Genomic DNA, 18,642 nt, shown 5'->3' with positions numbered 1-18,642 from the left:
TGAAGTTTTATTTTTAAATCCCTTAGGAGGCACATTTCCAGAGCTACTGTCCTGAGAGTCTCAGAGAAGCAAAGTTTTCAATTTTGTGTTGTGACTGAGCCGACTTTGCCAATCTTTGACCATGGGAAAGAGTTTAGCTCCTTCAGGGAGTCAGGGAGGGCAAGACCAGAATTGTGTGGAGAATTTTTTTGTATCTGAATATATGTTAGCTTCAGTCTTGTTGTTGTTGTTTAAGTGGACTGAATGACTTCAGAAGTGATTTATTATAAATGACTTGAAAAAATATATATGTATACACACAGATCTTCCTGAATAGCAACTGAGCTTTCTTAAAGAGTCAATTCATCATAGAAGAAACATCTCACAAATTTATCCAACAGCTGTATTCCCAATGGATGTATTCTCTCTGAGGTCTGCCATCTGTTCCAATTATTCCTTCATTGTTTTTGGTTTAAAAGCCTGACAGGTTTATAACCAGTATGAAGAATTCCTGGAGTGTATTTCTTTTCATCTAGGGAGGGGGAAGAGCTTTTCAACTTTGGAACTTGTGTGTCAGAGTATGGTTGAGGCTGGAAACTGCATGGAAACACTCAAATCTCTATACCATATAATATACAATGCTGTGATACTCGTTGAGCTTCGTTTACATGAGGTCAAAGTCATTTTCAAATTGCTGCATTAGTTTAGGACTGTTGCAGAAAGAAGCCTCTTGCTTCCTTTCCATTCTCCCTACTCCCAAACTTTAACTTCAGTGTTGTATTCATTCACTAGAAGAAATGTTCATTAAAAGTATCGTAGTAAAGTACAAATATTCTCAGAAGGAATGATACACGATGCTATTTTCTCTCCTCGTTACCAGATAGGAAATTTGGTGAACAAGGAGTAGTGTTGAAGGTGATCAAAGTGGGCTGGGCTTATGAGGTGGAAGATAAAATGAGGAAAGTGCAGTTTTCAACTCTATAATTTAATCTAAACATAGTTCTATTAGGGAACCACAGTTGCTCCTCTGAGAAGATGTAGAATATAACAAAATCAATCTTAGGGTCTTGATTTTGAAGATTCAGGTAAAAGCAACCCACTCCTAGTACTTTTGTCTGACTTTTGGTCCATTTAACTAAAATCAGAAATTGTTGTATATATAAAAAAAAAAGCATCTGTCTAACGCTCCTCGTGCCTATTATGGAAAATGAGGTGACCGAGGTTGGTTAGGGAGATAGTAGATTGTTTTACAAAAAGACTCATAACATTCTTTTAATTAGTGTCTAACAATCCCACTGAGACTCCTGCAGAGCATGTTCACTTAATCAAAGGAGAGTTTACCAATTGGGGGGGGGAATATATATATATATACACATACACTTAACTAGCAATCTAGCAATATTGGTATTTTCATCAGGGAAGTTATTGAAAATAAAGGGACAAAAAGTAGTTATAGGTTTCCCAACTCAATCATTTTTCAGATTTCTTTAGAATTCATTCTTGATAATGATAATAATAATAATAATAAAGTTTATTTCTCCAAAGTATATATTTCTAACAACAGCTAGACAGCAATGAATCAAATTGGTTGTGTATTCATAATAAAAGGTAAAGAAAGTTGGTCTTTATCTGGTTAATTAAATTAATATTGATCAAAATTTGAATATAAGATATGCCGTCTTTTTTTTAATGAATTTGGGACTAAATGTTCTAACATTTTGGACAGTCCACCTAAAATCTGATTTTTTTAAATGAAAAATAAAACATTTAATAACTTGTATTTAAATTCCCACATATGAAATTCACTAGCCTGAAAGACAACTGCCCCCTTTGAATGACCACATAGTCTCTAAGTTTCCATAGTTGTTACCATTCCCTATGGGAATATTCTCAAGCAAACAAGTTTATTCAGTTATGGTGTCTCCTTAGCCTCTATAAGCATTTGTGTTTGTGATCTCTGTTTAATGTTGAGGGTTGAACTGGACAATCTGCTTCAAACAACAAAAATAATAACATAAATAAGCAAAACTAATCTATCTTGGATCCTTAATAATATGACTTGATTTTAACCAAGATATCAGCTTATTAGACTATCCAGTGGTCTAAGGTGGCCCCTGATTTCTCTTCTTTGGAAATTTTACCACAAAATTACTAATCATTCACTTGAGAGAAGCAGATTACCACGAAACCCAAATCTTATATGATACAGTTTTTCTATAGAGAGAGAGCTCATAATTGTTCCTTAAATATAGAACACAGTTCTATGTGTTAAGAATGCAAGAAAACCTTGTTATATGCCTGCAAGGCAATGATATCCCTAGGAAAACAATAGCATAAAATACAGAAATAGCAATATTTGGAGGTTTTAGATAGTTATCCTTGATTGTATCTAACATATTGCCAAAGAATAACTCAATCTTCATCTTTCTTCTTTTATAGATATAGAATTCTAACCTTTCAATTTTCAGCATCTATATGCACAATTAATTTTGATATATTCCTATATAATTTAAGAAATTTAAGATAGGCATGTATAGGTACTGAAGACAATAATGTTAAGAGGATTAGTCAGGAAGATATTCTTTTAAAGATTTTTTTTGAGAGTAAAATAATAAAGTTGGTACACTTAACCAGGTATGTAATGGTAGAGCTTTAAAGAAACAGTGGGTTGAAAGTTCATTAAGTTAAATATTTGGGAATTGTCAATTCAAAACATGCCTCGACCTAAATGGATGTTTCCCTTATTGATTAGTCCACCATATGTATTGTAGAACTTCTCGGAGTGTGGAGTAGATATCTCTGAGTTTACTCCCTCTATCCTTCATAACCAACATTGCCTATCTAGTCTTGGCTCATGCTTTGCCTCTCTTACCGATAGGTGTTCCCACTCCGTAACCTTTAGAGTCAATGAGGCCCCCAATCTGAGTGAGGTTGCAGTTTCTCTGCGTCACATACTCAATGCTGGTGGACTCCATCAGCAGGGCATAGTCAGTGGTGAGTACTCGCTGGATTCCTTCATCACTATTTTTAACCAGGGCAGTCTGTTGCCTGCTGCTCATAAAAGCCCACATCTTCTCATAGGTGGATATCCTTGATTTCTGCAGGGAAAGAAAGAACACCCACCAGCAGAGGAGTGCTGAGAAAATGCGTCCTAAAGCTACTCAAGATCCCAGTGGTCCAAATAGTATAGAGTCTTTCTTTTCAGGTAGAGAACCAGTATGGTGGATCCCAGGACTTCAGTTTGGTAGTTAAGAAGAGCCCAATTACTACAGGAGAACACTGGAAGTTCTGAGGCAGCTATGGAGGAAAAAGGGAGATCTTGCCGATTAACAGTATAAGATATTGGCTCAAAGTCCTTATGTTGCTTTCTGTTAGGGAAGAAAGAACACTGGTATTGATGACAGCATTTACCTAATGGACTGTGGTCACTAAGAACAAATCCTCAAGGCATACTGGGCCAAGGAATGACTAGCTCACTCCAGGACTCTCTTCATGGACTCCATTCCCCTTACCCCTCAACTTCAGCAGGCACTGTTTTACTATCTTCTGGTATGTACATCTCTGGACCTGATACAGCATGCCTTTGCTGGGGGCACCCCCGAGATAAATCACATGCTATTACTGCTTTGTTTATGAAAGAACTTCCATTCATTCATATCTTCTCTGGAAAACTTAGAATACAAATGTTCTTTTCAAGTTGAAATTCAGATCAGAAAATTCTTCATACTGTACTTATATGCTTTTTAATGTATATACTAAATTTCAATTGCAACTATATTTTAGAAAATGAGAGCTGAATATTTCATTTCAAAGTGTTCTATGATGTTGTCTTTCCCCTTATTCTTCAGCTTTTTGATAGATTCAATAATAAACCATAAATATGCTTATGATATCTGCATCTATACATTCCATTATCTCATTATCATACTTTCTTTGTTAAAGTATGCTGCCTTAGTTTTCATATTGCTTGGGTATGGATTTTCTATTCTTTTGAGTAATGATTTGTGATTAGGCATTTTACATTTTACTCTATAATTTCCATATTTTTCCATTTTTTTTCCTGAATTTGTCTTCATTTGCATCAACACTCCCCTCCATTTATTTTGAAAATGAAAGACATTATGGAAATTACTGATAATTCCGAACTAATTCCTGCCCCCACACATGAGACAGCTTCTTTGGCAGGCATCAGGTCTATCATCTTAGGAGTGCAGAGAAGCTTAAAACATGATTTGGGGCCATAAGCAATAAATGGAATACCTGTGGAATCAACTCTGGCGTGGTTATTCATTCTCAAGTGTTCCTGGGGGCTCAGTTAATTCCTAACTCTATTTAGGACCTGGGTTAATGCTGTAGACTTTATGAGTAAAGGGAGGACAGATGGCTTTATTTTGGATTGTTAGGCATTTGAACATCCCCCTGAGAAAGGTCTTGTGAGACAAACAACAATTCAATAAACAGTACCTTATAGATACTGGTATTTTATGGAACCCATTCTGTCATGATTAGGCCCCTGTGAATCACTCCTCAGCCCTAGAGATAACTGCAAATTGGAGCTCATGTGTCCATAACAAAGGCATGTTTTTTGGGATCAGGGTCAATGTCTCATTTGGTGTGTGATTTCAACCTCTAAGAGATAGATAATGTTAAATTTGTAATAAAGAACTACTTGAAGGAGTAGAGGGATGTCAGTCTGTCTTTTGGTAGTAAATGCACAGCTGGGAAAAATTTTCCTCCTTCAGGAAAACTATGTTAAGTGAAATAGATTTTTTAGAAGTATGAAATTTTAAAGTTGTCACAGACTTTAGAAATTTACTCATTCAAGCCGCTGTTTCCGGGAGGGGAGGAAATTTTGCTATAGAAGTTTTGGAGACTTCATCGAAGTCACAGAACTAGTCAGTAGCGGAGCTAATACAGGACCCCAGGACTCCCAACATCTAATTCAATGCTCTTTCCACTGGACCATGATGATCTGGGGGAAGCGGATGTCCTTATTGCCAAATTTCCTCTGAGGTTGATTTTAATCTTATTTTCTCTGCCTGTAACACTCTAACTTAAATTCACGGATTTATATTATTCCCTGAAGCAGTTTGCTACTTTGTATCATGTTAACACAAACTTAGAGTCAGCCTCCACATTAAAAAATCCCATGAAACATCCATTTTTAATCATACTTAACTTTTATTAAAAATGAATGTTATAAATAGTTAGAATACTGGACTTTTAGTTTAAGGACATTGAGGACAAAACAAAGTAAATTATGAGTTCATTCATGGTAAATGGACTAGTGTGGGGAGTCCAGGTCTTAAAGGACATGGAAGGAGATGAAAAGATTCAACTCAAAACCTACAAGCATGTCATTGAGACCCATCAGATATGTTCTCAAATTATCTGATGTGGGGGGTTGTCTAATTTCTCAGTACATGAAAGACCTATCTATGGTCTTAGTATATGTAGCTAGCATGTGGCTTGTATAACATGTGGCTCACAAAAAGAACTCAACAGCCCTCAAAGTCATCTACACTCAAGGAATCCATCATCATGTACCACAATATCTATGAACAAAAATTCTCAACTTCTACTCTCAATTTCTTTTCTTGTCCCATCACAGCTTGGTAACACCATTTCTCCCGAGTTGGCATGATCTTCACAACACAACAGGCATAGTGATGTTCTGTGGAGCTGGAGATCATGGATTTAATTCAACCATATCTACTTCTTTCTTCTCAGGGTAGAAGGTTGTTCCTGACCTGAACTCCCTGTGGTGCCAGAGGGGAAGTCTAGCTGGTACGGACTCCTTTGCAATGATGAGGGCAGAACTGGCTCCCAGTAAGAAAACTACCACTTGGTAGAGGACTTGGTCAAGTTGAAGATACAGGAAACAGTCTAAATTTCTTTGACCCCGCCCCCCTTGCCATTCTTTTTTTTTTTTTTTTTTTTTAAGATTTTATTTATTTATATTTATTGGACAGAGAGAGAGATCACAAGTAGGCAGAGAGTCAGGAAAAGAGAGAGGGGGAAGCGGTTTTCTGCTCAGCAAGGATGCTGAGGCAGATGCGGGGCTTGATCCCAGGACCCTGAGATCATGACCTGAGCTGAAGGCAGCGGCTTAATCCACTGAGCCACCCAGGCCCCCCGCCCTCTTGCCATTTTTGATGCGGCTTAATAATGGTAAACAAAATGGATCATAGACTAGCACCCTTCGGTTTTCAGCTAAAATTCCCTTTCATTATTTAGAAATTTTGCTTTTGTGGGACACCTTTGTATTCCACATTTGGAATTACAGACTATTTGAGAAGCTGAGGAGCGTAGATATTCAGAAAGACTCTCAAAATGTGGCTACAGAATAACTTTTTAACTATTAGAAATACCTCTGGGTGACTCAGCACCTTAGGACACAGTCCGTTTTCCACCTTTGAAGCCTCCAGAAAGAACTTCATGGTTGGAAGAGTTTCCCTTAAGGATTCTTTAACCCTTACATTCTATTCTCTGGACCAGCTCCTTCATTTCACTTATGCCAAGTCCTAACTTTGGAGACATGCAAAAGGTCACATTTGGTTAGTGAAAGAGCCAGAACAGAATCAGGGTCTCTTTCCTCTTTACTTCTGAGTTCTGTCCGTTGTCACGCCCTGTTCTGCAGTGTTTATTTTTGTTAGGTCAAAAAGTACTATTTTTGTAGTAGTTAGGTTTATTTCTTTTTAACAGATTTTCCATTTTTAAGACATAAATCTTAGTAATTCTTAAATGAAACTATTTGAATGACAGATATTTTTGTGCTTCTAAATCTTTTGGAGTCTCAGCTTGCTACATAATTTTAATAATATATATTTAAAAAATAGAAACAGTGACTGCCTCTTGTTTCAATGAATATGTCAGAGGTTAATTAGAATATTTGTAAAGTACTCTGAGTTTCTTAGCAAAAGTACTTAAAACTGAAGTCTTATTTATTAAATCTGAAATTGTTTTTTGTTTTTGTTTTTTTTTCCCAAATACTGTAAGAGCATCTGTTTTAGATAATTTCATTTTGCCTGGTTAAACCTGATTATGTGGCTGTTCTGTTGCTGATGAAACACTGTTGGCAAAGATTAAGCATATTTTCATCTAAAATCCGTTATAAGGGAGTATTACTATATCTCTATTTGATGATCATCATTTATTTCTCTTTTTCCCCCTATAGTGCATGCAAGTTAAATACTCACTGGAAAATGATTTACAATGTGTCTGTGTTCAGTTAAAAAGTATTTACTGAAAATAGTAATAATCACCAGAATCTGCAGTGTTTACTATTTGCCAAGCACTGTTCTAAGCACTTTGTGTATATTAATTCATTTAATCTTCAGCGTGATCATTTGAGAAAGATGCCATTTTTATGCCTCTTTTATATGTGAGAAATCAGAATGCCACATGAGGAAATGATAAAGCTAGGATTTGATTCCAGAAATCTGGCTTCAGGCTCTGTGTTCTTAACCAACAAGGAATCAGCTATTTGTTTCAATACACCAAGCAACAAACTCATGGTTTGGCTAACGTTTTAACAGCTAAGTTCTCTAAAGAGACAACTTTAGTAAGTGGTGGTGCTATTTTTCTATGATAATCAGAACTGTTGCACCTCCTGTAGTCAACATCTAATATATGGCATAAAGTTAGGCAGATAACATATATAAAAAATTAGATTGTATTTTCAAAAGTGTGACAGTTGGAACTTAGAAGGAAGTGTGGATATTGTTTCTATTTTTTTCCTTTAATGGCATTTTATATTTTATATAATTCTGTTGTTTGCCGTTGCAGGGTTTCTGTTATAACATGTAAAATAGGTAGATTCTGTAGCATAAGAGAGCCTTAAGACCAATAGAACCTCCATTTTATAGACATATCCTTTTAATATCTCGTTTGTACTGAGAAAAGCATGATTTATCACATTATTTCTTCAATCGGGTTATAGGGCTTCTACATTGGAGGTATATAATCTTATTACTTAGAATGAGCAATTGTGCAATTCTACTTAAGACCAATATGTCTGAAGACTTTACATATAGATCCATGTTTATATATGATTATTTATATATATATCCATAACCCCACATGCATACATATACACTGGGAATAAATTATTCATATTTTATCTTTGTTGTCTTATCAAAAATGCTATTATGAATATGGTGAATATAGCCATATTGAACAAATAAAATGCCAAATAGTTACATTTTAAAATCTTCTAATTACTTTTTCTTTAGATAAATCCTGATTTAAGATAAATATTAAAAATCAGTTAGAGAGACAAACCATAAGTGACTCTTAATCTCACAAAACAAACTGAGGGTTGCTGGGGGGAGGGGGTTTGGGAGAAGGGGGTTGGATTATGGACATTGGGGAGGGTATGTGCTTTGGTGAGTGCTGTGAAGTGTGTAAACCTGGTGATTCACAGACCTGTACCCCTGGGGATAAAAATATATATATATAAAAAAAAATCAGTTAGAGACCTGGAAATCATCTAGGTAGAAATCCAAGCTTTTGAAGCAGACACATCAGAGGTAATTTGCCTTTAAAATAATAATTTTAACTCATAATTTAAACATATTGTTTCATTAAGTAATATATTCTCATGGAATTTTAAAAATATGACTTAATTTACAAAAATCCCTTTGAAAGAAGATCTCAGAAGAAAATATTTATACTTACAGTGAGGGCCTCTGTCTTTCAAATGTATGTAATATGATCATTGCAGTTGATTGTGCTCTTATCTTGAATTGATAGAAAGTTATGACATTTGCAGAATCTTCAAGGTTTTAAAAATTCATGTGCTCCCTTTAAAAAATTCCCTCAGTGAGATTTAAACACCTTTGCTAAAACATTTTTCATGCTTTTCTCCTGTCTAGAGTTAAAGATTTGTCCATTATAGGCAATATACCAGAATTTGAAAAAGGCTAACTTTAATTGACCTCATGGATTTTTTTTTTCCCAAACAGATACATTTTTAACAAATGAGGACTTAACATTTTGGGTACTGGTTGTAAAATTAGCTGAATCTTTCAAACACAAGCTAATATCTTCTTATGCAGAGAAGTCTGAGAAATGCCTTTCATTTTGTGCTTCCTTGTACGACATTCTGTCTGAAACCTGTCTCCCCATAATGGCTCATTGCCTCAGTTCCACTGGTGTGGTGTTCAATAACTTTCTTGAAATGTCTTTGGGGTTGATAACAGCTCCTAACTACTCCCTGGAAGGAGATTATAAAGGTTAGAGAGTCCCCTATTCCCATAGCCAGTCCAAAGTCCCTAGACCATGAAAGCAAGAAATGACAAGCCTGTTACGATTTTTTTAAACCTATTTTATCCAAGTCTTTTTAGACTGAATCATATAATCTGTGTAATCCTCTCGTTTGGGTCTGAGAGGACAGTGATGTGTTACAAGGCAAGCTTCTACTGAGAAACATTTCTTACATGAGTATTTTCTACCCTTCTGGCTCACAAGGACTTCTGTTCACACCACTTCCTGTCTGTACAAGACAGGCTCCTAAACTACCTGTTGCCTTGTGTTTAACAGGTCTGTGTGCATCTTTTCTCTTTACTGCTCTTCAGGGCTTTAGCGCTGCACACAATTTTATACCTTCCCCCTCCTACCTCTTACAATGCCAACCTCATGTGCAATGACTAGAGCTATGACTGGGGATCCTAGCAAATATATAAACTGAAATGAATCCTTCTGAACTACCTTACTTTGCTTCTCAGTTGAATTCTAAGGACAGCCTTACCATCTGGATGGCTATCTACCATCTGGAAATGGTTCCTCTGCCAACATCACGTATGTACCTAAGAAAGCTTCCAAAAACTAAGGTTTTTGTCTGGCCTCGTCTCTGAAGGTCTTTGAGATCTTGGGCACAGGCACTCCCTCTGGACTCCTCTGCCCATTAGCAGAAGGCACACCTTCCAGAGATCACTGACAGTAAGAGAGTCGATCAAAGACTAAAACAGAGTTTTTTGTCTGTCCATCTGTCTGTCTGTTTGTTTAAATTCACTAAGACTGGAAAGGTAGGAGTAATAGCTAGGGGTGAGTATTGAATGCTAATGGTGATGACGGTAGTTGAAATTATAATATCTGACTTCCTGATTGTTTACAATTGGCCAAGTGGTACTGTAAACACATGACCTGTTTAGTCATTTATTCTTTAAAATAATCTCATGAGTTAGCTATTATCCTCAAAAAACAGAAAAGGAAATCAAGGTGTGGAGCTTAAAGAACTTGCCAAGGTCTAGGTAGCTAATAAGTGGTAAAGTCAGAATTTGAAGCTATGCTGTCTGGCTCTAGAGCAGGCACTCTGAAGCACTTCACCATAACTTTTAAATCATATCCCAGCAACTGGTGTTAGGTGTATTTCCTGAGGTGATGGGCGGTATCCTCAATCTCTGAACAATGGACCAGCACCATTATCCAGTTTGAATGCTGGTTTGCAAGGGGCATTGGAAAATCCTCCTTATTCAGGTCTCAAAATGTTCTTAGAGTTTTTATAACAATGCTTTCTTCAACTGGAAAAAAAAAAAATGTGACTTGCCAAATTGTCGTCCTAAAACTAGAGTTTAGACTCTTCCATTTATTCTGAAAGGTAATTAACAATTACATCAAGGAGATAAAAGAGAATTTTCACACTTTCCTAACTTTCTATGAGAGATGGAAAAACTAGTGTTTTCGTGCTCCATTATGAAAGGGGAAACTGCAGCTGAATGCCCTTGCTGTCAACTTATTTAAGTATAAAAGAGGAAATAGGTTATGTCAACCTTGGGGAAGTTACACCCAAGTTGTATCCACAGCTTGGCTATGAACTGACTGACCTTTGTACTTCCGACAATGCTGGTGGTGGTCTGAGGGGTTTGGGAGGTCATGGAAAACCTTTACTGTTCCTGCTTTTGGAAAAATAGAAAGAACTAAACAATTCTTCTGTAGACACCTGAGAAACCAATATAGTTAATATCATAGTATTAATTAGTACTATTCTTAGTGGAAAATAAAAGGGAGTTTGTTGAAAATTTCTTGTAAGTGAAGTGTCTTGAAGTTCTGAATTATTAAAACATTGACTTATAAAAAATTCTGTTTACTAATTGACAGCCTGACAAGGAGAAATAAAAGATCCCCTGATATTTGGAGAATTTCCTCACACATCTTCAACAGTCCCTGGATGGTTGATAAAAAATACCCTGCCTCTCTTTAACCTTGTCTTGGTAATTGGCCTAGTGGTAACTGAGACCCTTTGACCAAAAGGGTATTATATCATCCACAGTGCTTAAGACTTTAAGACTCAAAATGCTGATGACTTTGAGAAAATTTGATGCTTAAAAAGCATCATTAACCAAGTGACCTTGGCCACAAAACCAAGAGTTGTTCCTTTTTATATGGACAATATCAAATTCTAGCTGTCCATCTAAAGCCTAGTGAATGCATGTGGAATTGAATTTATGATTTAATCCTAGTTCTCTTGTGTAAATACAGTCCCTGATGACCAATGTAGTTGTTCTATGTACAAATGACTCAGGGAAGGAAAACTGCTTCAGCCTCTCCTGTCTCAGACACATAGCACCTTGACCAGCACTTGCTTAATAGATGTCAATTTATTCCTTCGGCCTTACCTGAATTCACATGGTAGTGCAATTTCACCTGAGCTACTTTAAAAAATTAAATTTTGTTGTTGTTTTTTATGTTGAAAATAAAATAAACCTGAAATCTGGGGTTGTGTAGTCTACAAAAGCAGAAAAGTCTAGGGAATAAAGCCAATGGATTTTGATTAAAAGTTTAGTGAGCAACTTCTGGCCACACTTTTCAAAGAGGAACTTCTCTAAATGCTTATGACTCAAAGACCAGAAGGGCCATCTCTACCCCAATGTTTATAGCAGCAATGGCCACGGTCGCCAAACTGTGGAAAGAACCAAGATGCCCTTCAACGGACGAATGTATAAGGAAGATGTGGTCCATATACACTATGGAGTATTATGCCTCCATCATAAAGGATGAAAACCCAACTTTTGTAGCAACATGGATGGGACTAGAAGAGATTATGCTGAGTGAAATCAGTCAAGCAGAGAGAGTCAATAATCATACGGTTTCACTTATTTGTGGAGCATAACAAATAGCATGGAAGACATGGGGAGTTAGAGTGGAGAAGGGAGTTGCGGGAAATTGGAAGGGGAGGTGAACCATGGGAGACTGTGGACTCTGAAAAACAATCTGAGGGGTTTGAAGGGGCGGGGGGTGGGAGGTCGGGATACCAGGTGGTGGGTATTATAGAGGGCACGATTGCATGGAGCACTGGGTGTGATGAAAAAATGATAAATAGTTATGCCGAAAATAAATAAAAAATAAATTAAAAAACAAAAACAAAAACAAAAACCAGATAGGAAGGATTGGTGTATTTTGTGTCTTCACGGATTTGGGTAATTTCTATAGTTCTTTCTTTTTTGCTATTTCCTATCCCATAGCTGTAAAAACAATTTAGAATCAACTTGAAAGCAGAGAGACAGATTTTTACCATTTGGATGTTGCCAAAGGGATGGAGATGTATATATGTATCCCTCCCCCTGGGAACAAAAGCACTTCAAGTTACACTGTGTGTAATAAGGAAATGCTTCTTATTAGAAGTTTCCTTGTGATTCAGTGGAGATGAGACCCAGCTGTGCAAATAGCTGATGACCCCAAAATGGGTCAGAATGTGCTAGGATAGACTGGGCGAGGGTGATTTTCCTTATTCATTCAACAGCCCAAGAGGATATTGTCTTTGATTAGGAGAGAGAGGGAGGGAAACCTGAGGGCACAGCAGAGGTGAAATGTTAATGAAGACCTGCTCAGGACTGAGTTTTTTGACCATTAACTCCTGTCACTCAGTGACTCAAGGTGGAACTAACCTGAGAGCCAAAAGCCTGGAATGTTTCTTTCCCTTGTGGAATAATCCAGCTTAAAAACCCTGTGTATCCCTCTGAAGCTTTCTGACAGCTTGCCTCCCTCAAGGGGAAAACTAAATCGGATTTAGTCCTTGTTCTCTTTTTTGCAAATAAATTCCTTCCTGATAAGTAGGGTTGCCGGCTGCAAGCTAACTTGTCCATTGAGGAACATGGAAACAGTGTCTCTTCCTGTGTGGGTCTCTATTATCCCCCCTGCTGTGGTCGGAATGTGTCCTCCCTCACATTCATATGATAATCTTTAACCCACAAAGATGCTGATATTGGGAAGTGAGGACTTTGGGAAGTGTTTAAGTCATAAGGATGGAGCCTTTATGAGTGGGATTAATGCCTTATAAAAGAGGCTCTAGAGAGATGCCTTGCCCCTTCTGACATGTGAAGGTATAATGAAGAGTCTGTGACCTGTAACAGGGACCTCACTTGACCATGCTGACACTCTGATGTCAGACTTCCAGCCCCCTGAAATGTGAGAAACACAGGTCTGTTTTATATAAGCTCCCGGGTCTGTAGAATTTCAGGACAGGAGTCAGAATGGGCAGACACTTGGTACCTTTCCCCCTTTGTCCTTCCCTCCTCTGATGAATTCCGTCTGTCTTAGAGTTCATTACTGCATTTGTTCGTCTTTTGAAACACGTTCTCTGAGTGCCTACTATGTGCCAGGCATTGTTTTCAGTTCCGGGGATGTAATGGCAAACAAAACAGAGCAATTCTCTACCCTCAAGGAGCTTCCCTTGTAGCACTCTGAAGTTTGGCTGAACCCTGGCTCTTGTCCTGACAGCTTTGTAAGTACGGGTAACGATATTTACGGAGCGGTGCCTCATTTTCTTCCAGATAAGGGGGTAATATTAGTCTTTGCCTCAACGGGTCTTTGTAAAGATCAGATGGGAAAATATACGTAGAGTATTTACAAACGGAGTGTGTGGCCATGAGCCAGGGTCCTTCGCAGGCTGGTATTCTCATTGCTGTTAGTACAACCATCACGTTCTTTCTCCCTGAGATGCTTATTGACTCATCATTTGCCTGGTGACCTGAGAGACCACTTTAATTCATGCCTCATTTTCAGGGCTAAGGAGCAAGCTGGGGCCCTCTTTGAGCAGAAGTTGTGAGAGTGGCACATGACTGTTGTAGGGAAATAAACTATCCAACATACTGCAATGGGTCCTGCTGGAAAAAACAGGGACTGGTACCCTTGATATACAAGAGATGGGAGCAGAAACAGAGCAAAACGAGGCTAAGCAGTGCTTTGTGAATACACAGCTTGTTCGCACAGTAGTAAAGTCGGGTCTATCACCTTTGCAACAGGCAGCCTCTCCCTCTTCTGTATTTGTAGTATATATCCAGAAGGTAGCAGATTCTTCTCTGCCTCTACTTACCTCCTTCCTGATACTTTAAAACTTTTTGATGCTGGTAAAAGAGGTAAATCATTTCAGATATTTTTTCAGACATACCCAGTTCTACTTTGGCAGTGTCCGTTGGTCCTTTACGACTTGCAGGTAACTTTTCTGGTTTCTGACAAGTATCATGATAGATTACTAGCTTGAGGTAACTTCTGTCTCTTCACACTATTGATTTTACAAAAATCCAGGCTTTCATAAACTTAGATACCATATATTTAATGTCACTTGTCCTTAAAACAACACTTGTCTAGGGAACAATCACCACACTTTATACAGTTACTAAATCAATGATGTATTTCTTAAAGCGAAAAGCATGTTTAAAAATCATCTTTTTCTAATATAGGGGAAAAGCAAATCCTAACTTTTCATGTTACTCTGCTTTTAATAACCCTCTGGACTTTAAAACAGAGTAATTTTAAACAAAGTACTTAAAGCAAAGTAATTTTTATTTATTAATCATTATTAATTGATTAATAAAATTTACTGCATAGGTAGTACCTATTTTTGTGAACCAATACTGGTGTACAAAGAAGTATTCCCATTTTTCCCACCCTTAGGTTTTTTGGTTCTAAATTAATATTCTTCCTCAGTTTTTGTCTACTCAATCTTGAGGTGACAACTTCGTTTTTGGTTAGCTAGGTATGCAACCTTGATACAGGTGTTTTTTTAGAGTTTATTTTGGTTGCACAACTGTTTTTCTTTTTTCTTTTTTTCTTCACATGAACAGTTAAAAGAAGGTTCTAATCCATCCCTGTCTAGCATCAATTTTGTGACTTTGAAAGATAATTTAGTTTCTGAAGATTTTGTTTTCTTCATTAGTAAAGTGAAGGGTTGACATTCTTGATCTCTAAGGTGTTTTTGCTATCTCTACAATTCCCTGGATCTTTTGGAATCCATCTCCCTAGCCCCGACCCCGGGGAGCTATGATATCTGGCATTTCATAATAAAAGTACTAAGGCTTATTCCATAAGCAAGGCAGAAATCAGTTGCACTACTCTAAGTAAGTAATTAAAAAGACTTGAACAATGAAATACACTTGACAATAAAACTATATTGACTTTAAGTTAATTCTTCTTTGGTGCTTCGGAAGGCACTCCTGGCTACTGGAAAGCTTCAGACCACTCTGGGGGCAGACACAATATTTGACTGGCATCCCCGGGGGGATTTTTTTGTTATTGTTGTTCTAAATCTCCAAATAAATTCCAGTATCAACACATTGATTTATTATCTGCCTCTATCTCATTAAATACAGACCATAAAGAACAAAACAATGATATTCAAGTATTCTGCATCTGATTATCAGAAATTCAGATTAAGGAATCTTTATTTTACAGGTTTCATGAATGAGTTATTCGTTAATGGGTGGTTGGACTATGTTCAGAAAACAGCTTTTTTTTTTTGTTTGTTTGTATAAAGGAAGAACATACTGATCTGTGGATCTCAGTGTACGAAATAGGGGCTAGAGGGGGCAGAGAAATTGCTTTAGGGTGACTGCTGAGGGCGCATGGGTTCCTTATAATGGGAGTGTGCTGTTGTAAGTTTAATTAACAAAACAAAACAAAACAAAATCGCCCACATCTTTTTTTTCTTTCTTTCTTTCTTTTTTTTTTTTTGGAGAGACTCTTTTATTCCACATTCCCCTCCCCTCTGTGTGAGAAAACCTTTGAGAATACATTGTCAGTTTCTTACCTTGAAGAAGGTCATTGTTGATCCATCTCTTACCGCCCCATATTCTATCTTGGTTTGCTTTGCCAGATCATCGGCTGAATCTATGGGGGATTCCATTCTCTCTACTGTCAGGAAGGCAGCCAGATTGGCAGTGTAGGATGAAATGATGATTAAGGTGAAAAACCACCATATCCCTCCAACTATTCTGGTCGATAGAGCTTTGGGCATCAGCTCTGATCCTGTGATGGTATCACCAGAGTAAGAGTGTTAAACAGAGTTAAGAGAAGACGAAAGACTCATGATTTGACACTAGTCTAGGGAAATAATGTATTTTTATGTCATAAAATTATAAAGCCATTAAGGACTCTTTTGTGTGTAGGTGAAATAGAAGTGTTTTTTTGAAAATAGAGCAACATCTAAATGATCTTTTATCACTAATTGCAACTAATGCTTAAAATATAATTTATCAACATTTGATGGTATTAGATTTTTTTTAACCCTGAGCTATTCCATGTCTAACATTTATGGAGTTAGTTTAATTGCTTAGATTTGGGTTTATTTGCTTGTTTTTGTTAAAAAGTCAATTCTAAGACCTTGGGGCTTTTACTAAACTACCTGACATGCATCTTATTGTGTGAAATAAAATGTTATCAGTCTTTGTACAACTATGAAAGCTTTGAAACACTAACTTATTTTTGATTGAAGAATTTTTGATTTAAAGATGAAAGAATGTTAGAAACGTTTATAAAAAATTAACATATTATGCCATTTGTCCCTATACTTTAACAAAACTTTAGGACTTTACAATCAAATGAAATAGGGTAAAGCTACACTTGACAGTAGATAAATCAATTCCCATTGTTTTATGTTACTTTTAAAGTCAAAATTATTTTTTAATGTATACTCTTGTGGGACTGAGAAGAATATATTCACTGAAAAGCATACTGTTGTTGTTTAAAGTGCTAATTTCTATTTTTATTTATTAAAATGTTTTTTTAAAGATTTTACTTATTTATTTGAGAAAGAGAGAGTGAGAGGCACAAGAGTGGGTTAATGGGCTAAAGGAGAAGCAGACTCCTGCTGAGCAGGGAGCCCCTTACTGGGGCTTGATCCTGGGACTCTGGGACATGACCTGAGCTGAGGGCAGATGCTTAACCAACTGAGCAACTCAGGTGCCCCAGAGTGCTTGTTTTTTTATTATACTTCAAAGACTGGCTATTTCTTAGGTGGAAAGGGGCCTTTCCTGGTAAACTTACATGTTTAGGTGTCATCCGATGTTTATTATTTGTAAAAGATAACATAGGGAGGCATGTAACATGTTTACCAAGAGGACCTTTCTCTCTTAAAAGAAAGGGTATATGGGCCAAGTTTACCAACACAAATGGTCAACATTTGTGAAAACTCTCCAGCTCAAAACTGTTGGTCAACCTGAACCCCATCTAGTAGTAGAATTAGAAAGGGGCAGAAGGGGGGATGCAGGGTTCACTCCAATCGTCCTCATTCATGGGTGGATTTTGGACCACTATCCTTGCCTGAAATTCACCATGGGTTCTGTACTTAGCATTTCCTCCATGAACTTAGAGACATGGTGAGTTTATATCATCAGTTAAAAAGTGGAAAATATAAAAATCTAAAAGGTATAGTTCAGCAGGTGAAATATCTGTTTTCAAAGATTCTTTCACTATTCTGATTGGATGTTTTGGAGTTTTAGAGTTAATGGCTGAAGATGGAATGGGGGACACAGATAAATGAGTTTATACTAAAATTTAATCTATAAACAGACACACATAATGCTCATGAAATCAAAGCCAGCTCAAGGCTCATGATAAGCAGATCAAGGTTGGCAGAGTTTCTGGGTTTTGAATTAACAGATACATTTTCCTAATGCTCTTACATATCTGGGAGCTTTATTCTCTTTTAATGAGGTAAGTAGTTTCATTGCAATTTGTATTTCCTTCTTTTGTTGGTTTGTATGAGTCTGGGTGTGTAATATTACACAGATTTATAATAGTTTCCATTAAATTGCCTCCAAGGATTTAGTGGGATAGTTTGTTGCTGTTGTTTTAATCTTGTGGTTTAATGGGATTTATGTGCCTGTGGGTGACTGCGTATGCTTAATGCCCAAGGTTATTTCATATCTTTGTACTTAATTGATCTAGCAGCCTTTTGGCAGTGTGATATTATTTAGATCTTTAGTTGTTATCATTAAAATACCATTTATTTCATAAAATAGCCATGGGAAGTAAGTAGTAGAGTTAATAGGTATATTTTCTTAGCTTATAGGTATAGATTTTGTGCTGCAAATTTATCCTTTTGTTGCATTCATGAAAAGATAAGGTAGTAATTTATTACTTGCATAATTATGTATTATGTGGCAGTAAAACTGGACCACTGAGTAATCAGAAATATAAATGTACAAATAATATAATTTTAATCAGAAAAAATATGTTTATCATACTTCACAATAAATATACTTGTGAATGAAGTTTTAGTTTTCAAGAAAACTAAAAAAGAATAACTAGTAGAAATCTACTCAGATTACATTTTAAACCCTTGGTCTACGGTACAAATTAGATTTCTTGACATTACACTGTGTTTTTTATTTTCACACAGTTTTGTGACTTTCATGATTTTCAGCGTTAATTGAAATACTTAGA

The 18,642-nt window shown here is 36.7% G+C and overlaps 1 protein-coding gene across 5 annotated transcripts in view; it reads right to left on the bottom strand.

The window, feature by feature from the left end:
* The window catches only part of GRIK1 (glutamate ionotropic receptor kainate type subunit 1), a 382,552-nt gene that overhangs the window by 19,648 nt on the left and 344,262 nt on the right, over window positions 1-18,642 (bottom strand). For all 5 annotated transcript variants that reach the window (XM_082702776.1, XM_082702772.1, XM_082702774.1 and 2 more), the window contains 2 exons: window positions 16,007-16,224; window positions 2,852-3,077 (listed from right to left, as the gene is read on the bottom strand). In XM_082702776.1, coding sequence (XP_082558902.1) covers window positions 2,852-3,077; window positions 16,007-16,224 — 444 coding nt within the window. The remainder of the gene's footprint in view (window positions 1-2,851; window positions 3,078-16,006; window positions 16,225-18,642) is intronic.

The sequence above is a fragment of the Mustela nivalis genome, assembly GCF_964662115.1.
Source record: "Mustela nivalis genome assembly, chromosome: 1".
Taxonomy (NCBI): Eukaryota; Metazoa; Chordata; class Mammalia; order Carnivora; family Mustelidae; genus Mustela; species Mustela nivalis.
The sequence above is the reverse complement of the archived record's forward strand: the minus strand, read 5'-3'. Positions and strand labels throughout refer to the sequence as shown.